Raw genomic sequence first — 26,306 nt, forward strand, 5'->3', positions numbered from 1 at the left:
CCTACGAGGGGTCCCCGGGTCACCGGCCGCCCCGCCCCAGAGGTGGCCGCATCTCGGCGCCAGGCGAGGGGGCCCCGGGTCGCCGGCCGCCCCGCCCCAGAGGTGGCCGCATCTCAGCGCCGGGCGAGGGGGCCCCGGGTCACCAGCCGCCATCGCTGAGCGTATAGTCGTCGTTTTATTTCGGAGAAGTTATTCGAGTTACACACAAGAGATGCAGAAAGATAAATATCGGCTTGTTCTCTACGGGTCTTCCACACAGTCACGGTTGGAACAGAGAGACCGGGATCAAAGCGGCTGGAAGGGGATGGGGGGGGGGGGGATTTTCTGGAGGGTCGGAAACGTTTTACCTTGGTTTGGCGCGGGCGGGGCGGTTGGGGGGGTGGTTTTTTTGCTTGCTCGTTTCTTGGGGGGGGGGCGGGGGGGGGTTCCACCGGTTCGTTAGGTCTATAAAGTGCCGTCAGACTAACCCGAGGTGCAATCTAGAAAATAAACACGAAGGTTACATTCAGTAGCAATAGCTCCACGCTCACTGGGGGGGGGGCTCAGTGACGAAAGTGCAAAAAAGATCTCCGAGACGGACAGCTATGTACAAATCAGTGACTGCCCCCCCCCAGCTCCGGGCCCCCATCCCCCCCCCACCCGCCCCCCAACTGCGGAGGGGGGGGGGATACGCGCCCAGGACACCTTTGGTGCTCTCTGCTAAATCCGCCCCCGCGCAGCCCACCCATGCAATCCACGCCGGGGGGGGGGCATTGCAATGCAGTGGATGCATGGGTGGGCTGCGGGTGCGGGGGGGGGGGGCTGGATTGCAATGGCCCTCGCCCCGCAGCGCCGGGGTCGGCATTGCCCGGCGGGGGCTGGAATGTGCGTCGGGCTGCACCAAAGTGCCGCGGGGGGGGGGGGGGGGGGGGATGCGCATTTTATTGCGGTGCACGGCCCACGGGGAGCTGCAGGCCGGCGCCAGGCTTGCGCCGCAGCAGGGAGCGCTGGAAACCGCAGCGCCGGGGGGCAGCGGGGCCGGGGGCACTGCCCCCCGCGATGCACTGCGGCCGCAGCGGGGCAGGGGGCATTGCCCTGCCACGCTATAGGAAGCGCACAAGGGCTACGCACGCCCGGCCCCATTTCCGGTGCCGCAGCCCCACGGTGCGCCCCCAACGGCAGGGGGCTGCGGCCGGCCTGGGAGGGTCCCCCAGGCAGATCAGAGCCCAGGGCAAAGCTGCATGCCCAGCAGCGCCCCCTGCTGGCTGGAACGTTGGGCGGGGGGAGAAGTGACAGAGACCCCCCCCATCCTTGGAAGTGGGCGGGGGGGGATTCTCTGCTCCCCTCCCCAGCCCAATGGTCCATGGGGGTCGTGGGTGAGTTTGGGGGAGAGGGGCAGTTTAGGGGGACAATTCAGGGGTGAGTTTGGGGGGAAATTTCAGGGGGGCTGTCTGAAAGTGGGGGGACAAATTTCCTCCCCCCCATTTCCTCCTTAGCCCCTCCCCCCAGGTTGAGGCAGGGAGATCATCCCCCCAGCTACGGGGCTGTATAAACGGGCCGAACCCCAGATTCCCACCCCCTCAACCCCCACAGGGAAATCCACACACCCCTTTGCTCCCCCAAATCTGACCCACTCGCCTCCTAGGGCAACAAAGGATTCTGGGAGAGGCACAATCCCCCTCCCCCCTTCACGGCACAGCTCAAATCCTTCGTGACCCAGATGTCAGGGATCAAAGGGGTGCAGACCCCCCCTCCTCCCATGCACCCCCATGGGGTACCCAGCACAGGGGAATGGGAGTGCATGGGGTTCCCCCCAAAAGAAGGCAAAGGAACCTGGTTCTTAGGGGGAGGGGGGGTGCTAGCAATTGGGGGGGACAAGATCTGCAGAATAAGGGGTGACAGGTCCCCCCAAAGATCTGTAATGCAGCCCTCCACCCAGAGACTGGATGGTTTAAAATGTGCTAGTTTTGGGGGGGCAGAGGGGGGCCAGTGAGGGCAGCTGGATAGTAGAGGCGCAGGATTTGGGGGGGCAGGGGGTGGATTGGGGGGCACAGCGGACGGGGAGATTTTAGGGACACTGGCAGAGAAGCAGCTTGGGGTGGGGGGACAGAGGAGGGGATTTTAGGGGGGCAGGTTTGGGGAGGGATCGTGGGGGGCTGGAGTTGGCTGGGTAGGCCGAGGGGGCCCCCCCCACACTTTTGGAGTCGCTTGAACCACACAGTCGTATTAGGGGTCTCTTTTTTGGGGGGATACCCCCCTTTTTTCCTATACCACCCCCCTGTCTTGCCATCTGGGGGGGGTGTGAACCGACACCCCAGAGCCAGCTCCGGGGTCCTAATTCCTACAAGGGGGGGGGTCCGGTCCTGGAGGGGGTGATGGAGAAAGACGGGGCGCTCTGAGCGGGGAAGGGGCTAGTGCAGCGGTGGGGGGGGGGGGTCAGTGGCCCAAAACAGGAAACGGCTAGTGCAAATGGGAACTCCCCCATCTCCCCACAGGGAAGATTGGGGGCCAGGGGGCAGCACCCCCCTGCTGGGAGAAGCCGGGACACCCCCCCCCCAGGCGGGGAAGTTTCTGGAAGGGCCGGAGCCGGGGCAGGGCTCCCGGCCCGAAAGGAAAAAGTGACTCAGCCGGTCGAGGCTCCAGAACGCCGCGTCACCCGCCGAGCCTGGCGCCCCGCCAGGGCCGGGCGCGGGCCCTGGGAGGGGGAATGCGGGGTGCCCAGGGCAAGAGAAAGGGGGGTGCCCGAGGCAGGGGAATGGGGGGTGCACAGGGTGCCCAGGGCAGGGGAATAGGGGGTGCCTGGGGTGCCCAGCACAGAGGAATGGGGTGCATGGGGCGCTCAGGGCACGGGAATGGGGGGTGCATGGGGTACCCAGCACAGAGGAATGGGGTGCATGGGGTGCCCGGGGCAGGGGAATGTGCGGTGCATGGGGTGCCCGGGGCAGGGGAATAAGGGGTGACCGGGACAGGGGAACAGGGGGTGCATGGGGTACCCAGCACAGAGGAATGGGGGGTGCATGAAGTGCCTGGTGCAAGGGAATGGGGGGTGCATGGGGTGTCCGGGGCAGGGGAATGGGGGGCCCAGGACAGGAAGCTGAGGACAGCGGCAGGTGGGGGGACTGCCCGGGGCAGGAAGCCGGGCTGCAGTGGGGGTAGGGGTATTTGCAGTGCATTCTGGGAGGGGAAAACTGTAGTGCCCCCCCCCCTCGCAGCCGGGCTCCTCCAGCCCCAAACCACCTCCTTACTCTCTGGGGGGCATATGGGGTACCCCATCCCCCATATTGGTCCCACTCAGCGTTATGGGGGGAGCCCCTCCCTTGGGGTAACAGCCCCTTCCCCCCAGATGTGCCAGCTGTGAGGCCGGGGCTCTGGCACCCCTTGGGGTTGGGGGGGGGGGTACTGCGAGGGGTAAGGGGCCCTGAAGGGCGTGGGGATCGGGGAGGGGGTCCCCGGAAGTCACTGGGGGGCAGGGCTGCTCCGTCGGGAGTGACAGCTCACAGCCCAGGTCCTCACATCACACTTCCGGTGGGGGGGGGGGGGCTCGATAGCCCCTCCCTCCGCTCCCCGCCCCGGCTCCAGCGCGCCTCGCCCCCATATCACAGAGCCCAGCTCCGGCAACCTTCCCCCGCCCCCCCCCCCGCCCCTCACAGGAAACTTCCCTTCTTCAGGCGCTCGGGGGCCGGGGGCTCCCCCCGGACCCCGCCCCGGGGAAGGGCCGGCCCGCCCCCCGCCCCGCTGCTGGCCCCGGCCCCGTCCTGGGCCTCGTTGCGGCACGGGTTCACCGAGTAGCCGAAGACGCTGGGCAGGAACGGCAGGGGCTGGCCTTTGTCGTCCGGCAGGACCATGTTCAGCGCCACGGGCAGGGCGGCCAGGTTGGTGAAGTTGTACGGGTAGGCGGCCAGGAGCTGGTGCCCGTACATGAGCGGGTAGGGGTCGGGGTAAAAGCTCACCTTGCCCTCCCCGTCTCCGGCCTTGCCCACGGCGTTGAAGGGGACGGGGCTGGGGTAGGCGAGGAAGGCAGGCTTCTCTTCCGCCTCCTTGCGGGTCCGGCAGCCCCCCGGCGCCAGCAGGGGCAGGGGGTACTCCTGCACCGGGTACCGCTCCGGGTAGCCGCCCGCCTCCTCCTGGTCGGGCGGCGCCGGGGCCGGGCTGGTGTGCGAGATGACAGGGTCTTGCAAGGAGAGGGCGGCCCGGGGGGCGGGCGGCGCCGGGGCCAGCTCGGCACGGCTGGTGGTGGCTTCGGCAAGCGGGGCAGCCGCCTCCTCTGGCCCGCCCCTCTCCGGCGGCATCACCTCTTCCTCCCGGGGCGGCGCTGCCCCCTGGCTCTCCGGCGTGGCCGGCTGGCCGGCGGCGCGGGCCCGACTGGCCTCCACCGCCGGCGGCTCCCCGCTGGACGACGAGACCTGCATCTCCTGCGTGATTTCCTCCTTGACGGCCGTCAGCGCCGGCTCCGGCTCCTCCGGCTTTTTGGAATAGGCAATGACGGTGGTCATGGCGGGCGGGCCGGGCTCCCGGCTCTCCCCCTCATGCCGCTTCACGTGGCGGCTCAGGGCCGCCGCCGTCTTGCAGACCTTGGCGCAGTGGGTGCAGGTGAACTTGACCGAGGGCTTGCGGCCCACCCGGTGGGCCGGAGCCGGCGCCGGATCGTCCTTGTCCGGCCGCCCGTGCACCCGCTCGTGTTTCCGCAGCTTCTTCAGCGCCGAGAAGAGCTTGCCACAGGCGCCGCACTCGTGCTTCCACTCGGCGTTGCCGCGCCCGGCCTTGTGCGCCGGCTCGGGCGCCGGGGCGTCGGAGCCGCCGGGAACGGGCGAGGCGGGGGCAGGCGCCGGGCTGGGCTCCTCCCCTTCCTCCTCCTCCTTCTCCGCCCGCTTCATCCAGCGGAGGGAGCGCAGCTTGCGGCGCCACCGGGAAGACCGCTTCACCTTGGGGACGCCGGAGCCGGCCCCGCCGGAGCCGCAGGCCTTGCGCTTGGGCTTGTAGGTGTAGTACGGACGCCAGAGATGGTCTTCGGCGTCCCGGTCGCTCTCCTCCTCGCCGCTCTCGTTGTTGGCGTAGGAGCCGCTGGCGCGTTTGCCGGGAGCCGCTTTCTCGGCCGGCCCGAACTCGAAGCGCTTGGGGCCCCGCGGGCTCTTGTCCAGCATCAGGTCGGTCTCGGAGATGCGCCGCTTGACGATGGCCTCCTCGCCGATCCGCACCGTGATCTGGCACAGCGGGGCGCTGCGGCTCTCCGAGGCGGCCCCAACGTAGGCCGGCTTGGCCATGTAGGTCATGGTGCGGCCGGGCCGCAGGCTGCGGGGTTTGGGCGGCTCCCCGCCGCCTGCCTGCTCCGCGGCCTGCTCGGCCACCTTCTGGGCTTGGATGTATTCCTTCAGCACTTGTTTTTTGAGGGGCTCGGCCGGGGTGGGGCGGGGGGCGGCCGGCGCGCTGTTGAAGGTGATGACCGAGGAGGCCTGGCCGCCCCCGCCTCCCGCCGGCACCACCGAGGTGCTGTGCACAATGACCGAGGAGGCCGGGTGGCCGTAGGCGATGACCGACGGGGCCTCGCCCTCCGCCGGCGCCCGCCGCGCCTCCTCCGCCGGCAAGGGGGGCGGCCCCGGCTCGCGCTGCTCGGCCGGCGCCGGCCGGAGGAATCGCTCGGCCTCGGGCGGCTCCAAGGCCTGGGCGGCCCCGAAGGCGGGCCCCGCCTCCCCGCCGGGGCCGGCGTCCCCCTCGCCCAGCGCCACGGGGAGGGGCTGCGGCGGGGGCAGCAGCAGGCCCTCCGGCAGCAGGCCCTGGCTGTACGTCTTGTAGGGCCGTTTCTGGGAGCGCATGGGCAAGAGGCGGTAAAGCTTGAGGGCGTTGAGCCGGGGCTTGTAGCCCCCGTTGGGCGTCTTCTCGGAGGAGATGAGCCCCGGGTTGATGCCGTGGAAGGCCTTCTGGTGGGTCTTCAGGTTGTAGTAGGTGACGAAGGTCTCCCAGCAGAAGATGCATTGGTACCGGCGCTCGCCGGTGTGCCACACCTCATGCTTGGTGCGGTACTCGGCCAGGGCGAAGACTTTTTCGCAGTATCGGCAGGGATACTTGCGCCGCCAGGAGTGGACGTTGGAGTGGCGCTTGAGGCTGGAGAGGGTCATGTAGGAGCGCTCGCAGACGGTGCAGAAGTAGATGACGTGCCCATCCACCACCTTGACGAAGTGGTCCTGCTCCGGGATGTACTCCAGCCGCTGCAGGGCCCGGTGGCGGAAGAGGAGCCCTTTCTTGGAAGACGCCGGCTTGGGCAGCGCCGGAGCGGCGGGAGGAAGCGGGGCCGGCGCCTCCGAGCCGCCCGCTGCCGCCGGCTCCTCCTCTTCCTCGCCCGCCTCCTTGCAGAGCACCTCGTGCGTCTGCAGCCGCTTGACGTGGATGAAGCTCTTGCTGCAGTGGCGGCAGGAGAGGGAGCGCCGGCTCCGGTGCAGTTTGAGGTGGAGGCTCAGGGCGGCCGGCGTGGCGAAGGACCGGCTGCAGAGCCCGCAGCGGAAGGCGCTGCCCGCCGGCGAGGAAGAGGAGGGCGCCGGCTCGCTCCCGGCGGCGGGGGGGTCTCCGGCGCCGGGCTCCCGTTCCCAGTCCGGGGCGCCCGGCTCGGCGGGCGCCGTGCTCAGGGCGTAGAGGATCTTCGCCGTCTCGGTTTCATTGTCCACCTCCTGCTGCGGGCTGGGCGGCCGGGCCGGCTCCTGGAGGCAGACGGGGCTGGCGGCCGGCCGCGACGGGCAGGTCAGGTCCACGGGGGAGGCGCAGGATCTCGGGGAGGAGGCCGAGGTGTCTCCGGCGGCCTCGGGGCTCCAGGGCTCGCTCATCTCCTTGGCTTGCTCGGCGGGGTCCAGGTTCTCCAGCCAGGAGATGCCGAGGCGGCGCCCGGCGGCTCCGATCTGCTGGGCGGCGGCCGGGCTGGGCACCGAGAGGCGGGAGCGGTAGATGAAGTTGAGGATGTCAGAGAAGACCCCGGCCTGGATGTCGGGCAGCTCCAGCACCTGGGCCGGCTGGCAGCCGGCCGGCTCGTCCGACAGCACCTCCTTGAAGTAGGGGCTGGAAGCCGCCAGCACGTTCTTGTGGGCCGGGAACTTGGTGTCTTCGGCGATGATGGTGACGTCGCAGAACTGGCCCCGCAGCCGCTGCTCATTCAGCTCCACCAGCAGGCAGCGGGCGTGAGCGGCGTCCGAGAGCTCCAGCACCGGGGCCATGGCGGGGCCACAGAGCTGGGGAGGGAGAGACAGGCGTGAGGGAAGCGGCGGCTAGTGGTTAGAGCGGGAGGGCTGGGAGCCAGGACTCCTGGGTTCTCTCCCCGGCTCTGGGAGGGGAGTGGGTTCTAGTGGTTAGAGCTGCAGGGCAGTGTGGTTTGTGCTAAATTGGGGCTGGCGCCCACCCCACCCCCACCGTACGGCCCAAAGCGGCGGCAGCCGGGGCACTGGTGCTGTGAGCTCCCCACAAACTCACCCAGTGCCCCCAATCCTGCAACGTCCCCCTCCAATCCCCCCAAGGGGCGCTGTGTCTTCACAGCCCATCCCTCAGAGATGGGAGTTGGGGGTCGGCATCACGGGTCAGAGGTTGGTGTGGGTCAGGCCGGTGTGGGTGGAGCCGGGGGTGCAGGTCAGTGTCAGTCGGGCAGGGCCAAGGGCTGGGGCTGGTCGAGACGAGCTGGTGGTGCCGGTTGGCGTGGGTCAGGCTGGGCTGGGGGTCAGCGCCGGTCAAGCCAGGGGTGTGGGTTGGCGTCAGTCGGGCCAGGCCGCAGGCCAGGGTTGGCATTGGTCAGGCCGAGCAGGGGGTGCCGGTTGGCATGGGTCAGGTCGGGCCAGGGCTAGGGACGTGGGTCAGGCCGGGCTGGGGGTCGGCGCTGCTCAGGCCGGGGGTGCGGGTTGGCGTCAGTCAGGCTGAGCAGTGGGTGCCGCTTGGCGTGGGTCAGGCCGGGTCGGGCCAGGGCTGGCGTGGGTCAGACCGGGCTGGGGATGTGGGTCAGGCTGGGCTGGGGGTCGGCGCCGGTCAGGCCGAGGGTGCGGGTTGGCGTCAGTCGGGCCAGGCCGTGGGCCGGGGTTGGCGTCAGTCGGGCCGAGCAGGGGGGGCGGTTCGTTGTCTGTGGGGCCGGGCGAGACGCTGGGGTTGGCGTCTGTGGGGCCGGGCCAGGGGTGCAGGGGGCCGCCGGTGGGGCCGGGCCGGGTGCAGGGAGGCCGGTGGCCGTGCCCACTGGCTCGGGGCCACTCCTCCCTCCGGGCGGGAGCCATTTTGCACAGGGATTCCCAGCTGGCAGCTAAAATGGCTGAGGGAAGCAGGGGCCGGTGCCAGCTGCGATTAGCAGCGAGGAGCTGGGCCGGCCCCACGGCCGCTTCCCGCCCCGCCCCCGGGCACCCGACCAGCCCCAGGGGCCACCTGCGCCGGCCTGGCACCGGCCGCCCCCAGCCCCCCCCTCCCCCCCCCCCAGGCAGGGGGCGAGTGGGGCCGGGTCGGGGAAAGGGCAGGCCGGGCCCTGAGAGTCAGTCAGTCAGCCAGCCGGCCGGCCGGCTCCAGCCTCCCGCCCTCCTCCTCTCATCCCTCCTTCCCTCCCTCCCTCTCCCGTCTGACCCCTCATCCCTCCTTCCCATCCCTCCTCCTCCTCTCATCCCTCCTTCCCTCCCTCCCTCCCCTGTCTGACCCCTCATCCCTCCTTCCCATCCCTCCTCCTCCTCTCATCCCTCCTTCCCATCCCTCCTCCTCCTCCTTCCTCCTCTGCCTGACCCCTCATCCCTCCTTCCCATCCCCCCTCCTCCTCCTCCCTCATCATCCCTCCTCTCATCCCTCCTTCCTCTGCCTGACCCCTCATCCCTCCTCTCATCCCTCCTTCCCATCCCTCCTCCTCCTCCCTCCTCATCCCTCCTCATCCTCCTTCCTCCTCTGCCTGACCCCTCATCCCTCCTTCCCATCCCTCCTCCTCCTCCCTCCTCATCCCTCCTTCCCATCCCTCCTCCTCCTCCTCCCTCCTCTGCCTGACCCCTCATCCCTCCTTCCCATCCCTCCTCCGCCTTCCTCCTCATCCTTCCCTCCCTCTTCTGCCTGACCCCTCATCCCTCCTTCCCATCCCCCCCTCCTCCTCCTCCCTCATCATCCCTCCTCTCATCCCTCCTTCCTCTGCCTGACCCCTCATCCCTCCTCTCATCCCTCCTTCCCATCCCTCCTCCTCCTCCCTCCTCATCCTCCTTCCTCCTCTGCCTGACCCCTCATCCCTCCTTCCCATCCCTCCTCCTCCTCCCTCCTCATCCCTCCTTCCCATCCCTCCTCCTCCTCCTCCCTCCTCTGCCTGACCCCTCATCCCTCCTTCCCATCCCTCCTCCGCCTTCCTCCTCATCCTTCCCTCCCTCTTCTGCCTGACCCCTCATCCCTCCTTCCCATCCCCCCTCCTCCTCCTCCCTCATCATCCCTCCTCTCATCCCTCCTTCCTCTGCCTGACCCCTCATCCCTCCTCTCATCCCTCCTTCCCATCCCTCCTCCTCCTCCCTCCTCATCCCTCCTTCCCATCCCTCCTCCTCCTCCTTCCTCCTCTGCCTGACCCCTCATCCCTCCTTCCCATCCCTCCTCCTCCTTCCTCCTCATCCTTCCCTCCCTCTTCTGCCTGATCCCTCATCCCTCCTTCCCATCCCTCCTCCTCTAATCCCTCCTTCCTCTGCCTGACCCCTCATCCCTCCTTCCCATCCCCCCTCCTCCTCCTCCCTCCTCTCATCCCTCCTCTCATCCCTCCTTCCTCTGCCTGACCCCTCATCCCTCCTCTCATCCCTCCTTCCCATCCCTCCTCCTCCTCCTTCCTCCTCATCCCTCCTTCCCATCCCCCCTCCTCCTCCTCCCTCATCATCCCTCCTCTCATCCCTCCTTCCTCTGCCTGACCCCTCATCCCTCCTCTCATCCCTCCTTCCCATCCCTCCTCCTCCTCCCTCCTCATCCCTCCTTCCCATCCCTCCTCCTCCTCCTCCCTCCTCTGCCTGACCCCTCATCCCTCCTTCCCATCCCTCCTCCGCCTTCCTCCTCATCCTTCCCTCCCTCTTCTGCCTGACCCCTCATCCCTCCTTCCCATCCCCCCTCCTCCTCCTCCCTCATCATCCCTCCTCTCATCCCTCCTTCCTCTGCCTGACCCCTCATCCCTCCTCTCATCCCTCCTTCCCATCCCTCCTCCTCCTCCCTCCTCATCCCTCCTTCCCATCCCTCCTCCTCCTTCTTCCTCCTCTGCCTGACCCCTCATCCCTCCTTCCCATCCCTCCTCCTCCTTCCTCCTCATCCTTCCCTCCCTCTTCTGCCTGATCCCTCATCCCTCCTTCCCATCCCTCCTCCTCTAATCCCTCCTTCCTCTGCCTGACCCCTCATCCCTCCTTCCCATCCCCCCTCCTCCTCCTCCCTCCTCTCATCCCTCCTCTCATCCCTCCTTCCTCTGCCTGACCCCTCATCCCTCCTCTCATCCCTCCTTCCCATCCCTCCTCCTCCTCCTTCCTCCTCATCCCTCCTTCCCATCCCCCCTCCTCCTCCTCCCTCATCATCCCTCCTCTCATCCCTCCTTCCTCTGCCTGACCCTTCATCCCTCCTCTCATCCCTCCTTCCCATCCCTCCTCCTCCTCCTTCCTCCTCATCCCTCCTTCCCATCCCTCCTCCTCCTCCTTCCTCCTCATCCCTCCTTCCCATCCTTCCTCCTCCTCTCATCCCTCCTTCCTCTGCCTGAGCCCTCATCCCTCCTTCCCATCTCTTCTCCTCCTCTCATCCCTCCTTCCTCTGCCTGAGCCCTCATCCCTCCTTCCCATCCCTCCTCCTCTCATCCCTCCTTCCTCTGCCTGAGCCCTCATCCCTCCTTCCCATCCCTTCTCCTCCTCCTCCTTCCTCCTCTGCCTGACCCCTCATCCCTCCTTCCCATCCCCCCTCCTCCTCCTCCCTCATCATCCCTCCTCTCATCCCTCCTTCCTCTGCCTGACCCCTCATCCCTCCTCTCATCCCTCCTTCCCATCCCTCCTCCTCCTCCCTCCTCATCCCTCCTTCCCATCCCTCCTCCTCCCTCCTCTGCCTGACCCCTCATCCCTCCTTCCCATCCCTCCTCCTCCTCTCATCCCTCCTTCCTCTGCCTGACCCCTCATCCCTCCTCTCATCCCTCCTTCCCATCCCTCCTCCTCCCTCCTTCCCATCCCTCCTCCTCCTCCCTCCCCTGCCTGACCCCTCATCCCTCCTCCCCATCCCTCCTCCTTCCTCCTCTCATCCCTCCTTCCTCTGCCTGACCCCTCATCCCTCCTCCCCATCTCTCCTCCTCCTCCCTCATCATCCCTCCTCCTCCTTCCTCTGCCTGACTCCTCATCCCTCCTTCCCATCCCTCCCTCCCCTGCCTGACCCCTCATCCCTCCTCCCCATCCCTCCTCCTCCCTTCCTCTCATCCCTCCTTCCCTCCCTCCCTCCCCTGTCTGACCCCTCCTCCCTCCTCCCCATCCCTCCTCCTCCCTCCTCTCCTCCCTCCTTCCTCTGCCTGACCCCTCATCCCTCCTTCCCATCCCTCCTCCTCCCTTCCTCTCATCCCTCCTTCCCTCCCTCCCTCCCCTGTCTGACCCCTCATCCCTCCTCCCCATCCCTCCTCCTCCCTCCTCTCCTCCCTCCTTCCTCTGCCTGACCCCTCATCCCTCCTTCCCATCCTTCCTCCTCCCTTCCTCTCATCCCTCCTTCCCTCCCTCCCTCCCCTGTCTGACCCCTCATCCCTCCTTCCCATCCCTCCTCCTCCCTTCCTCTCATCCCTCCTTCCTCTGCCTGACCCCTCATCCCTCCTCCCCATCCCTCCTCCTCCTCCTCATCCCTCCTCCCTCCTCCCTCTGCCTGACCTCTCATCCCTCCTTCCCATCCCTCCCTCCTGTGTCTGACCCCTCATCCTTCCTTCCCATCCCTCCTCCTCATCCCTCCTTCCCATCCTTCCTCCTCTCATCCCTCCTTCCTCTGCCTAACCCCTCATCCCTCCTCCTCCTTCCTCCTCTCATCCCTCCTTCCTGTGTCTGACCCCCATCCTTCCTTCCCATCCCTCCTTCCTCTGCCTAACCCCTCATCCTTCCTTCCCATCCCTCCTCCTCCCCCACTCCTCTCATCCCTCCTCCTCCTTCCTCCTCTCATCCCTCCTTCCTCTTCCTGATCCCTCATCCCTCCTTCCTGTGTCTGACCCCTCATTCTTCCTTCCCATCCCTCCTTCTCATCCCTCCCTCCCCTGCCATCTCCTCATCCCTCCTTCCCCCCTCCTCTACCCGTCCCCTCCTCCCGCCCCTCCTCCTTCTCATCCCTCCTTCCTTTGCCTGACCCCCCTCCTCTCATCCCTCCTTCCCCCTCCTCTCATCCCTCTTTTCCATCCCTCTTCCTCCTCCCCCTCTCATCCCTCCTTCCTCCTCTCTTCCCTCCTTCCCCCTTCCTCCTCCTCCCCTCATCCCTCCGCCGTCCCCTCATCCCTCCTCCCTCCTTCCTCCTCCCCTCTGCCGTCCCCTCCTCCCCCTCCCCTCCCCCTGCCGTCCCCTCATCCCTCCTTCTCCCCTCATCCTCTCCTCCCTCTGCCGTCCCCTCATCCCTCCTTCCCCTCCTTCTCCACGTCTCCTCCTCCTCCTCCCCATGCATGTCCCCTCCTCCTCCTCCCTCCTTTCCCTGCCCATCTCCTCCTCCCTCCTTCCCCTTCCCACGAATCCTGGATCTCCCCTTCCCATGGTCCCCAAGGAATAGAGTCCCCAAAACTGGGGGTGAGAACTGAAGAGGGACTGGAGATCCCCCGTTCTGAAAAACCCAGCCAGTCCCCGCCCTGGGGCCGGATGGGAGCCAGCGCCCCCTAAAGGGGACAGGCCCCTGCCCCATTCCCGCCCCCCTGAGCCAACCAGTCCCTGCCCTGGGGCCGGAGGGGAGCCAGCGCCCCCTAGAGGGGACAGGCCCCTGCCCCATTCCCCGCCCCCCTGAGCCAACCAGTCCCCGCCCTGGGGCCGGAGGGGAGCCGGCGACCCCTACAGGAGACCCATTGGCAGGGAGGCTCTGGGATGGGGGGGGGGAATTCACCCCACCTCCGCCCCCACCTAGGACACCTCCCTCCCAGACCAAATCGTGAGCGTGCCTTACAGTGGAGACCGGGTCTAGAACAAACCACAAGGGGTTCTAGATCCAGCCGGCATTGCCACGGAGACCTGGGCAGAGGGGCCTAGCCAGGATTAATTGCCCCTTACCTGTGGGAGGTGCCCTCATCGACTACAGCTTCCTGCCCCCCGGCTCCTCGGCTCTGCTTCTCCCCGGACAGAATCCTCTGTGGGGAGACACCAAGGGTTAGCTGCTGAGACCCACAGCTGCAGCGGGGGGCTGGGAGCCAGGACTCCTGGGTTCTCTCCCCAGCTCTGGGAGGGGAGTGGGGGCTGGTGGTCAGAGCAGGGGGGGCTGGGAGCCAGGACTCCTGGGTTCTCTCCCTCCCTGGCTCTGGAAGGGGAGTGGGGGCTGGTGGTCAGAGCAGGGGGGGCTGGGAGCCAGGACTCCTGGGTTCTCTCCCCAGCTCTGGGAGGGGAGTGGGGGCTGGTGGGTTAGAGCAGGGGGGGCTGGGAGCCAGGACTCCTGGGTTCTCTCCCCTGCTCTGGGAGGGGAGTGGGGGATGGTGGTCAGAGCAGGGGGGGGCTGGGAGCCAGGACTCCTGGGTTCTCTCCCCAGCTCTGGGAGGGGAGTGGGGGCTGGTGGGTTAGAGCAGGGGGGGCTGAGAGCCAGGACTCCTGGGTTCTCTCCCCTGCTCTGGGAGGGGAGTGGGGGATGGTGGTCAGAGCAGTGGGGCTGGGAGCCAGGACTCCTGGGTTCTATTCCTCATTTTATGCCCCTGGGTGAATCCCACCTCGCCCCCGTGCCTCAGTTTCCCCGCTCTGTAAACCAGGGTAGCAGTCTGACTGATCATGGAGCGGGGGGCATCACACACCCATCACTCTCATTGCATCATGCTCTGGGGGTGTCTGGGGAGGGGCACTGAACTAATCGGATGGTTTTCATTTTCTATTAAAGCCCCAGCTCCTGGAGTCATTGGATTAAAGCTTTTGTCATTGGGAGAGAAAACGCTGGGAAAAGGGACCCAGCTACGGGCCCAGATCCCAGAAAAACAAACAAAAAAAAAAACACACCAAGGACCATGTTTAAAATCCCGCAATTATGAAGCTAATTCGGGGGGGTTTAAACACTCGAGGTTCAGCGGGAGGGTGAAGCAGGATCAGGGTTTCCCGGATCAGAGGGGCCTGGATTCGACGACCAGTCTCTTCCTAGCCCAAACCTCCGCATTTGTCTCTCCCAGTTGCCCCACCCTGGCCAAGTTTTTTTTGCAGTGAATTTCCCCCCCACACAAGTCAGAAAAATACAGAGAATACAGGTCGTCCAGAATCCCAGCCCAGTGCTCCACTCACTAGGCCCCGCCGCCTGCCAGTTAAAACCCAGCTGCCTCCGTCTTTCACTGCTCTGCGGAGACTTCCCTGAGCTGACGACTCTGCGCATCTTCCGGTGGTTAAATGTTGGAAAGAGATCGTTGTGTTAAACCGGGGGAAACTGAGGCACAGCGCGGGGGAAACGACTTGGCCAGTGACAGGACTCCTGGGTTCTATCCCTGGCTCACGTGTCCTGAGCCCCAGTCCAGTGTGCTAGTACTCAGGGTGCACGGCCTCCAAAAACAACTGATAATTAAATCAGAAAATTATTAACGAATGGGCCCTTACAAGGGCGGACTGGCACAGAAGGGGCTAACATGGGGGACTGGTAGGGCTCGGGTAACTGAGACTCTAGGAACATTTAATTAATTATGATTAATACTGCCTTGGGGCAGCACCTGGGAGCCCCAGTCACCCGGCTCCCCTTTGCGCAAGGGGCTGTACGTACAAAGGACAAAGAGATGATCCGTAGTGGCTGGACACAGGCCCAGCGACCAGTGAATTACTCGGGGTTATTTATAGGGGGGCACCTTCCTTCCCCTGGTTTCAGAAGGGAATTAATGAATGAAGCCCCCACCTGGAAGGAGGATGGACAGCCAGCCGAATTTTATAGGTGGGGAAACTGAGGCACAGAGGGGAAGAGATTTTTCTGAGCACATCACTCGAAGGAGAACCCAGGAGTCCTGGCCCCCAGTCCCTCTGCTTTAACCACTAGCCCCCACTCCTCTCCCAGAGCTGGGGAAAGAACCCAGGAGTCCTGGCTCCCAGCCCCCCTGCTCTAACCACTAGACCTCAGTCCTCTCCCAAACCCGGGGAAAGAACCCAGGAGTCTTGGCTTCCAGTCCCCCTGCTCTAACCACTAGCCCTCACTCCCCTCCCAGAACTGGGGAGAGAACCCAGGAGTCCTGGCTCCCAGCCCCCCACTGCTCTAACCCACCAGATCCCACTCCCCTCCCAGGAGTCCTGGCTCCCAGCCCCCACCCCCCCCGCTCTAACCACTAGCCCCCACTCCCCTCCCAGAGCCGGTGAAAGAACCCAGGAGTCCTGTACCAAGGTCACATGGTGGATAACATGTTACTAATTAAGGGGCGGCTCCAGCTCCCGGCTGAATTCAGAGGGAGCCTCCCCCCTTCCCCCCTCCCGTGGGGCTCCGAACGCGTCCCACCGGCTAAGCAAACACTGCGGTGAGGGGGGGCGGGGGTGGAAAAAGACCCCCGCGTCTTTCCGGAGACAGCCTGGGATCTCAGCCGAGCTGCCGTCGCGTTACATTAACATCGCGGCCTGACGCTGGAGGGGCCCAGCCAGGCGGGGACACACACACACACACACACACACACACACACAGACACACATGGACACACACACACACGCCAAAAATCCCCAGCAGCCAAACAAAACCTTCCGCCACACTGTCACCGGCCAGCGGCACCCGGACGGTGCAACGAATCGAGGCAAATGGGTCACAGGCAGAGGCTGGCGGAGCGGCTGGATACGTGTTAGAAACCGGAGAGGCGGGTGCGTGTCAGTGGTACGGGCTCCGAGACCGGGGGGGGGGGGCGGGGGGGGGAGGGGTAGCCCAGCTACACCGTGACGTAACTGGTGTGCGTGTCCCAGATACAGCCAGAGCTAATTGGAGACGGTGGGGAGCTGTACCACGGGCTATGTTCGGATTAAACTTCGGAAGGGGGGGGTGGGGGGGTTCACAGTCGGATATAATCAGAGTTGAGGTGGGTGATGCGTCGCAGCTACACTCGGATATAAATGGCGGGGGGGTGTCTCCCCCCCCCCGACAAGGTACAGTCAGAGTTAATCAAGAGACGTCAGGGAGGTATATCACCGCTACATGCTGATTCGTACGGGGGGGGGGGGGGCGTTGTTTCCCCAGGTACAGTCAGAAGTAATCACAGGTGGAAGAAAAGATACACTCTGAGGTAACCAGGCTGTTTACAGTCGAAGCTAATCAGAGATGGGGAGGAGGTGTATCACACCTACCATCTGATGTAACTGCGAGGGGGGGGGGGGAGTGTGTGCGCCCCAATACAGTCAGGGACAATCAAAGATGGGGAGGAGGTGTATCCCACCTACAGTCTGATGCAAATGGTGTGTATGTTTGTCCCAGGGACAGTCAGAAGCAATTAGAGATGGGGAAGGTGTATCACACCTACAGTCTGACGTAACCGGGGGTGGGTGGGGGGGGTGGAGGTCCCCAGGTGCAGTCTGATGAAGTTGGTGTGTGTCTCATTTGACGCAAGGCCGGTCTGGGATAAGTTTTACGTACAGTGTGATGTTTCTGGGATGCGCATCAGCTACGGAGTGATGTATTTGATGTGTGTGTGTGTCAGTCCGACACAGTCAGGGCACACCTTTTGAATAGCATGTGGTAAAAATGTGTGCTTTAACTGGTGTGTGTGTGTGTGTGTGTCACAACACCATCAAAAGTAATTAGGGTGTAGACATTAGATAGAATGTAATTAGGGTGTATGTGCCAGGTACAATCGGACATAACTGGGATGTATGTGCCAAGTACAATCTCATGTAATTGGCGTGTCTGGGTCAGGTACAATCTGACGACTGAGTTGTATGTGTCAAGTACAGTGTGATGTCACAGCTGTATACGTCGGGTACAGTCTGCTGTAATCGGTCTGTGTCTCAGAGATACAGTGTGATGTAATAGGGGTGTATGTTCAGGTACAGTCTGACATAATTGGGGGGGTGTCAGGTACAGAATGATGTGACTGGGGTGTGTATGAGGAATACAGTCTGACGTCGTTGGGGGCGGACACGAGATATACAGGCTCAGGACATGAGGCGTACATGCCAAGTACAGTCTGACAGCATCGGGGGCATCCCCGTCACAGCGGTGCTGGAAATCTGGGGCCGCTAAATCCCTCCCGACCACGTCAACCCCTCGCTGCAGAAACCAGCCCTCCATCGAATGGACCCGGGAACAAAACCCTTCACCCAAAACTATGCATTGCCATAGAAACGCCAAACTGCCGTTTTTCCCCTTCCCTTCCCGGCTCCAGCCAAGGCGGCTGACAGATCTGCTTCCTCCCTCACCTACCTGCCAGGACCGGAGAGCAGGGTCAGGCGGTCCCCATGGCAACAGCCTATGACGTCCCCAACAGCGGGAGGAGACCTGCTCTCTGGGGATGAGGGTGTCACCCGCTGTTGCTGGGGAAACGGCCCCAGAACCCAGGTCTTGGCAGGGGAAAGACCTTTAACCTGGCCAGGACAGAATACTGACAGCCCGTCACCCGCATCACACCCCCGCCTGAGCCAATAGGATGCAAGCAAGGGGATGCACTCGGCTCACCTGGATACTCGTTGGCTGAACTGGCTGTGACGTCACCAGGCCCCTTCCCATGTCAACCCCGTGATCCAGCTGGGACCTGCGTTAAAGAAACAGCCCCTACAAAAATGTTCTCCAAGCAAAATGCCCCTTTAAAAGGGGGGGTGTGATATCACACACGCACACAGTATACACATTGCATAGACACACACACTGTACAGACAACCTCCCATAAACACACTGTACAAACACAAACACTGCAAATCTCCTCTCTCTCTCACACACACACACACACACACAACACTCACACCTGGCACAGACAACCCCTACACCGTGCACGCGCGCGCACACACACACTGTACTGACAGACCCATGCCAAGCACCACACCCGCTGATGCTGTACACAACCGCACAGCGGCACACCGAGACGTTGGCACACACCCGTGTTGTCACATAAACACATGGGATACAGCATAGCAAACACGGACAATCGGACACAGTACAGTTCAATAAGACTTTACACTCCTGTGGCATCACACACAATAAGAGACTCACCCGCTGTACACACGTAACATGCACACCCTCACCAACACGCCCAGACACACACTAATTCACCAACACACACTTGTAGGCCTATATCATACACACACTTCGCAATCCTCTCTATACACAGACACTCAATACCTCTACCCCATATTACCTCTACACTGCATACACTCCAAATACACAAACACACACACTCATTTCTATGCTGTACACCCACACAAACGCGCGCTCTTGACACACAAACACAACGTTACTACACTGTACATACCAACACATCAGAACATACATTCACAAGCATACATACCTGTAGCGTACACACCCAGACACCATACACTGACAACCACGCACACGCACCCATCCACGGCATTCACACACAAACGTATTCATTGTACACTCAAACACACTCACCCTACTTGCAAGCATACCAACTGACTACACAGTTGCACACTTATTCACACGTACACTGTAAAACACACACAGATACACTCATTCACACTCAGTCATGTTGTACATACACAAATACACTCACTGACAAACACTCCTGTTTGCATACCCATTGCACAAACAAGGGCACACATTCACCAACACACCCATACATGGTACACACCCAAATACAGCCTCACTCACCAACACACCCATTCACATGCCCACTATACAAAGGCACACTTATCCACAAACACACACTCACAAGCACACCCACGGCACATGCCCAAACACACTCACATTGCACACGCCCACGCTACACCCACAAACGCACACTCGTTCACAAACCCACCCAGCGTGCATGCGCAAATCCACACTCGTTCCCATCCGCCCTCCCGCTGAAGAGACGTAAAGGCGCACCCACGAACACACGCTCGCAAGCACCAACCTGCACACGCGTGCACACACGCTCCCTCCCAAAGGGAGAGACACACACACACACGTGACTGACACAGATCAAGCACTCACGAGCCGCCTGTGAACTGCTTTTGCACTAGGATAGCCTCACACTGGGGTGACTTTCAAACATGTTGTAAACAAAACCAATCTCTGCCATTCCTCATCCCATACATCTGGAATATCTTAAACTCCTCTCTTTTGGCCGCCCGCCGCCCCGGCCCTGGCCGGGGATCCAGGCTGATCTCACCATTCATCAGCAAGCAGCTGGATCACGAAGAAGATGGGAGACCCGGGGTGCTGCAGGGAGAGGGGCGGTGGGCTCAGCAGGGGGCACTCTCCCCCCCTACCCCGGCAGTCAGCCCTGAGCCCGGTGCTGCAGTGCGGTGCGAGGGATCCCGGTATAAAACAGCCGCCTCACCCCAGAGGTGGCTGCATCTCAGTGCTGGGCGTGGGGTCCGTGTATAACCAGCTGCCCTGCCCCAGAGGTGGCTGCATCTCAGTGTTGGGCGTGGGGTCCGTGCATAGCCAGCCGCCCGCCCCAGAGGCAGCCGCATCTCAGCGCCGGGCGAGGGGTCGTTTTTGGATGATTTTTCACAAGTCCCACTGATTCTCCGCTCTCACAAAGTTTCCGGGCGGGGGAAAATCGTCCCAAGCTCTTTGTGGGGTTTTTACGCCGGCCCTTCCCGCTCCTCCCGACCCGCACACCCGGAACCCGCGGGGGATCGTGGCTGGTATCGCGGATCCGTGGCCTGCTCTCTCCCAGCCAGAGCCGGGCAAGGCCGCGGGGGGAAGCCGGGCGGGGACAGGGCCCCGTGGCGGGGTCTACGCAGCTGCTGTTTTCCGTGGAGACGGGAAACGCAGGAGGCCTGAATCATGAGGACCAGGGCAGAGCCGGGGGATGGAGGCGGGCGGAGATCAAGGGGGCGGAAAGGGGACCGTGGACAAAAGAGAGATCCAGGGCCCCCCACCCTGGCCCCCCTGGCTTGCCTGTCTGGGCCCGGGGGTTGGAATAGAGGGGTGCTGGGGAACGGAGACCACCCCCCTCTCTCTGACACCCCGCCACACACACCGCCTGTCCTCAGAAGAAACCCCCCCCCCACATACACAGCGGGGGGGGGACATGGGACCGGCCTGGCCGGGGGGGAGTCAGACGGGCCCAAATGTCCCTGCTCCTAGGACTGGAGCCATATCCCCCGCCCCACTGGTCCCATACACCCCCCTGCCCCACTTGTTCTTCAGTCCTGCCCCAGCTGCCCCCCCCCCATGTGGCTCCTGGCACCCTCTGACCCCTCCCCACCTGCCCGGTCCCTGGTCCCCCCCCACTCGGTCCTCGGCCCTACTCCCTGGTCCCCAGCCTTGTCCTGCTTCCTGGCCCTCCCAGGCCCCATAGCGCAGAGCGCACAAACACCAGCACCGCACAAACTCACACCCTCCGTTGCCACACACACCGCACTGCACAGACACACAAGAACATGGCACCCCACAGGGCACTGCACACATTCAATCACACTTGGCACCCCACAGACGTGCACACAACCAGCACCCCACAGACACACAATCACACTTGACACTGCGCACACGCAGCATCGCACAGACCCACAAGCATTACACACACACGCAGCACTGCACAGACCCACAAGCGTGCAGCACCGCACACACACGCACAAGCACAAAGCACCGCACACATACACACACACGCATTACACACACACACATGCAGCACCGCACAGACCCACAAGCGTGCAGCACCGCACAGACACACACACGCATTACACACACACACATGCAGCACCGCACAGACCCACAAGCATGCAGCACCGCACAGACACACACAAGCACAAAGCACCGCACACACACACACACACGCATTACACACACACACACACGCAGCACCGCACAGACCCACAAGTGCGCAGCACCACACACACACACACAAGAACAAAGCACCGCACGGACCCGCAAGCATCACACACACACGCACTACACACACAACACTGCACAGACACGGCAATGCATACACAATCGCAGGCGGCGCACACACCCAGACACACACAGCCCCCCCCACACACACACGATCACCCTCGGCACCGTACCCGCACGCCCGTCCACGGTACTGCCCAGACACACACAGCACGGCGCACACACACGGCAGCGTGTCATACATACGACCAGCAACGCACAAACACACATGGCGACGCACTCTCTCTCACACTCACACACACAGAGTCACAAGGGCCCGTTAGTAATTAATTTCTAAGGAGATCCATGACACCAGGCCCTGGCTTGAGCCGCCCCTCGCCCCCCACCACCCATCCACCATGCACGGAGAGGAAGGGTGTAACGGGCCATGGGGTGCGCGTGAGGGGAGTGGGCCGGGGGGGGGGGTGCGTGACAGCTGTGTTTGTGTTGGAGGGGCATGCATCAGGGCAATGGGGGGTGAGGGGCCTTCGTAAGGGAGTGAAGGGGTGTGCGTGAGGGGTGTAGGGCGGTGGGGGTGTGTATGAGGTGAAAGGGGGGTGAGGGTGTAGGGCGGTGAGGGGTGTGGGTACGGGGTGTGCGTGAGCAGTGTGGGTTGTGGGTACGGGGTGTGTTTGAGGGTGTAGGGAGGTGAGGGTTGAGGGTACGGGGTGTGCGTGAGCAGTGTGGGTTGTGGGTACAGGGTGAGTGTGAGGGTGTAGGGAGGTGAGGGGTGAGGGTACGGGGTGTGTGTGAGCAGTGTGGGTTGTGGGTACGGAGTGTGTGTGAGGGGTGAAAGGTGTGAGGGTGAAGGATGTATGTATAGGGGAAGGGGGTGTGTAGGGGCGGCATAGGGCAGTAAGGGGTGTGAGCGGTTAGGGTAAAGGTGCGTGTGAGGGTGTAGGGCAGTGAGGGTTGTGGGTACGGGGTGTGCGTGAGGGTGTAGGGCAGTGAGGGTTGTGGGTACGGGGTGTGCGTGAGGGTGTAGGGAGGTGAGGGTTGTGGGTACGGGGTGTGTGTGAGCAGTGTGGGCTGTGGGTGAGCGGTGTGGGGCGGTGAGCGGCATGGGGAAGGGCCATGGGGTGGGGGGGCATGAGGGATGCAGGCAATGACTGCGTTTGTAGGGGGTGGGAAATAACCCTATGGGCCGGGTGTGCCTTGTGGGGGCGAAGGGGGTGTGAGGGAGAGGGTTGTAGGTCACGGCCATTGCCCCAGGTGTGTGTGATGGGGACTAGGGCGAGGAGGGGATGGTGCGAAGATGAGAGGGTATGGGGGGGCACAGTGGAAGTGGGGGCGCAGGGGGTACAGTCGGGGTGGGGGTACAAGGGAGGGGTTGGAGCAGGGGGTGGGGGTACAGTGGGGTGGGGGTACAAGGGAGCGGTTGTAGCAGGCACTGGGGGTGCAGGAGGTACAGTCGGGGTGGGGGTACAAGGGAGGGGTTGGAACAGGGGGTGGGGGTACAGTAGGGTGGGGGTACAAGGGAGCGGTTGTAGCAGGCACTGGGGGTGCAGGGGGTACAGTCGGGGTGGGGGTACAAGGGAGGGGTTGCAGGAGGGTATGGGGGCACCTGGGATATGGGAGAGGTGCAGTGGGGGGTACGGGGGGAGGCAGCTCACAAGGGGTCCCGTGAGGGGCCAGCAGGGCCGGGGGAGGATGTATGGGGAGAATCGGGGAGCGGGGAAGTTAGAAGGGAAGAGGCAGTGGGGTTTGTGGGGGGTGGCTCCCGGGGGGGTTGCTTTGAGGGTTATGGTGGGTTGCACTGAGGTAGGTGCAGTGTATAGGGGGCTGCATTAGGGGGTGCAGTGGGGCATACAGGGGGCTGCTTTAGGGGGATGTACCGGGGGGTGTGGCCGGGGGAGGCAGTGGGGGGCGTGACAGCAGGGGGGAAGTGGGGGGCGCGACAGCAGGGGGGAGGAAGGGGAAGGTAGCAGCGAGGGGGGTGTGACAGTGGGGGGGAGGGCAGAGGGGTGTGATTGGGTGGGCATGGGAGTGCAAGGGGGGCACTGGCCTGGATCCTCCCCCCCACTGGTCTCCATACACACCCCATAACCTCCCCCGGCAGGGCCCTGCCCTCCCCAGCCGGGACACCCCCTTGCCCCTGCCAGGGGATCCCCAAGTGCCCTGACCTCCCCCTGCACTTTCCTGTGGGGGAGGCAAGCTGGGGGACCCCCCCCCGCACTGGTGACCTCTTTGGGACCCCTGGGAGTTGCTGGGGGGGGCCCTGCGGGGCCGGACGGGGAGTGACAGGGTGCTGGGGAGACCCAGGGGTGATGTGGGGTGCTGGGGAGAAGTAGGGGGGTGACGGAGGGTGACGCGGGGCACTGGGGGAAGCAGGGGGGTGACGTGGGGCACTGGGGGGGACGTCAGGGGTGACAGGGGGAAGTAGGGGGGGACGTGGGGTGCGGGGGGGACAGGGGGAAGTGGGGGGACGTGGGGTGCTGGGGGGATATCTGGGGGGACAGGGGGAAGTAGGGGGGATGTGGGGTGCTGGGGGGACGTCAGGGGTGACAAGGGGAAGTGGGGGGGACGTGGGGTGCTGGGGGGACGTCAGGGGTGACAAGGGGAAGTGGGGGGGACGTGGGGTGCTGGGGGGAAGTGGGGGGGACATCTGGGGGGACAGGGAGAAGTAGGGGAATGCCTCGGGGGGGTCCCAGGCCTACGTGCGCCGGCAGAGGGAAGCGAGGGGCGGGTGGATACCGGGGTGTGGGGGGAACAGGGTCGGGCCCGAGGGGGGGGGCAGTGCTGCTCACGCCCGCTGGGGGGGGAGGCGGGGGTCCCAAGGGGTACTGGACGGGACAAAGGGTAACAGAGGGGTGCGGGGGGGTGACGGGGGAGGAGTGGGGAGGCTCCGAGAGTGAGGGGGTGCGGGGGGGGGCTGACAGGCGCGGGGGGGGGGAAGCAGCGTGTGCAGGGGGGTGACGGGTGCTGGGGCGGGAGGGGGGCGTGCTGGGGGGTCTCGGGGGGGGTGACGGGTGCTGGGAGTCATGCGGGGGGAGATTGGTGTCGCGGGGGGGGAATGGGGGGGTGGCGGGCGCTGGGAGGGGGGGCCCGCAGAGGGGTGAGGGACCCAGGGGTCCCCAGGGGGAGAGGGGCGCGGGGGGGGGACGCGGGGGGGCTGGGGGGGTGACTGACACGGGAGGGTCCCGGGGGGCAAGACGGGGGCTGGGAATCGAGCGGGGTGTTGCGGGGGGGCACTGGGGGGCCGGGGGGGTGGCGGGGGGGCCCCGGGGGGGTGACGGACACGGGGGGTGGCGGGGGGGCCCCGGGGGGGTGACGGGCCCGGGGGGGCGCGGGATGGGGCGGGGGGGGCCCGGGGGCGAGCCGGGGGGGGCCCGCGGGGGGGTCGGTACCTGGCTCCCCGCGGCCGCTGCAGCCCAAGATGGAGGCGCCGGCCCGGCCCGTCCCGCCCCGCGCCCGCCGCTGGCGTGTGAAGGCTCCGCTCCCGGCCCGCTGACATCAGCCCCGGCCCCGCCCTCCCGACACACACACACACACCCCGAGACACACACACAGCCCGGCCTGCGTCACACCCCGACACACACACACCCCGAGACACACACACACACCCCGACACACACACAGCCCGACACACACACACAGCCCGGCCTGCGTCACACCCTGACACACACACACAGCCCGAGACACACACACAGCCCGACACACACACACAGACCGGCCTGCGTCACAGCCCGACACACACACACACAGCCTGACACACACACACACAGCCCGGCCTGCGTCACACCCCGACACACACACACACCGAGACACACACACACACCCCGACACACACACAGCCCGACACACACACACAGCCCGGCCTGCGTCACACCCTGACACACACACACAGCCCGAGACACACACACAGCCCGACACACACACACAGACCGGCCTGCGTCACAGCCCGACACACACACACACAGCCTGACACACACACACACAGCCCGGCCTGCGTCACACCCCGACACACACACACACACCCCGAGACACACACACACAGCCCGGCACACACACACACAGCCCAGCCTGCGTCACACCCTGACACACACACACAGCCCGAGACACACACACAGCCCGACACACACACACAGACCGGCCTGCGTCACACCCCGACACACACACACACACCCCGAGACACACACACACAGCCCGGCACACACACACACAGCCCAGCCTGCGTCACACCCTGACACACACACACAGCCCGAGACACACACACAGCCCGACACACACACACAGACCGGCCTGCGTCACAGCCCGACACACACACACACAGCCTGACACACACACACACAGCCCGGCCTGCGTCACACCCCGACACACACACACACACCCCGAGACACACACACACACACACCCTGAGACACACACATCCCAGCCTGCATCACACCCTGACACACACACACACACACACACACACACACACTGAGAGACACACACACACACACCCCGACACACACAGCCTGGCCTGTGTCACACCCTGACACACACACACCAACACACACACAGAGCCCGGCCTGCATCACACCCCGACACACACACACACCCCGACACACACAAATGCACACACACCCCGAGACACACAGAGAGCCCGGCCTGCATCACACCCTGACACACACACACACGCCCTGAGACACACACACACACACACCCCGACACACAGCCTGGCCTGTGTCACACCCTGACACACACACACCAACACACACACAGAGCCCGGCCTGCGTCACACCCCGACACACACACACACACACACACACACACCGAGACACACACACACACACCCCGACACAGACACACACCCACACACTCTGACACACACCCATACACACACCCTGACACACACACACACACAACCCGGCCTGCGTCACACCCCGACACACACACACACACACACACACACACACACACACTGAGACATACACACAGACACACACACCCCGGACACAGACACACACCCTGACACAGACACACACAGACACACACCCCGAGACACCCCAGCACAGACACACCCACACCCTGACACACACACACAGAATCCGGCCTGTGTCACACCCACCCACCCACACATACACCCCGAGACACACACACGGACACACCCTGAGACACGGACACACACCCCACACACACAGAGACACACACACACCCCGAGACACACACACACAGCCCGGCCTGCGTCACACCCTGACACACACACACACAAACACACACTGGACACAGACACACCCCGAGACACACCCCAATACAGACACACACAC

The 26,306-nt window shown here is 64.3% G+C and overlaps 1 protein-coding gene across 2 annotated transcripts; it reads right to left on the reverse strand.

The window, feature by feature from the left end:
• Window positions 1-156: 156 nt before the first annotated feature.
• ZBTB4 (zinc finger and BTB domain containing 4) lies at window positions 157-24,492 on the reverse strand. 2 transcript variants are annotated; one of them, XM_037887247.2, is made up of 4 exons: window positions 24,402-24,492; window positions 17,692-17,767; window positions 13,158-13,234; window positions 157-7,190 (listed from the first exon to the last, which is right to left on the reverse strand). In XM_037887247.2, the coding sequence occupies exon 4, from the start codon at window positions 7,173-7,175 to the stop codon at window positions 3,624-3,626; it is 3,552 nt and encodes a 1,183-aa protein (XP_037743175.1). In that variant the 5' UTR covers window positions 7,176-7,190; window positions 13,158-13,234; window positions 17,692-17,767; window positions 24,402-24,492; the 3' UTR covers window positions 157-3,623. The 2 variants fall into 2 exon arrangements, with proteins under 2 accessions (XP_037743175.1, XP_037743176.1); XM_037887248.2 differs by lacking the exons at window positions 17,692-17,767; window positions 24,402-24,492 and adding an exon at window positions 15,774-15,904.
• Between the last annotated feature and the right edge of the window lie 1,814 nt (window positions 24,493-26,306).

Source organism: Chelonia mydas, chromosome 28 (assembly GCF_015237465.2).
Source record: "Chelonia mydas isolate rCheMyd1 chromosome 28, rCheMyd1.pri.v2, whole genome shotgun sequence".
Lineage (NCBI taxonomy): Eukaryota > Metazoa > Chordata > Testudines > Cheloniidae > Chelonia > Chelonia mydas.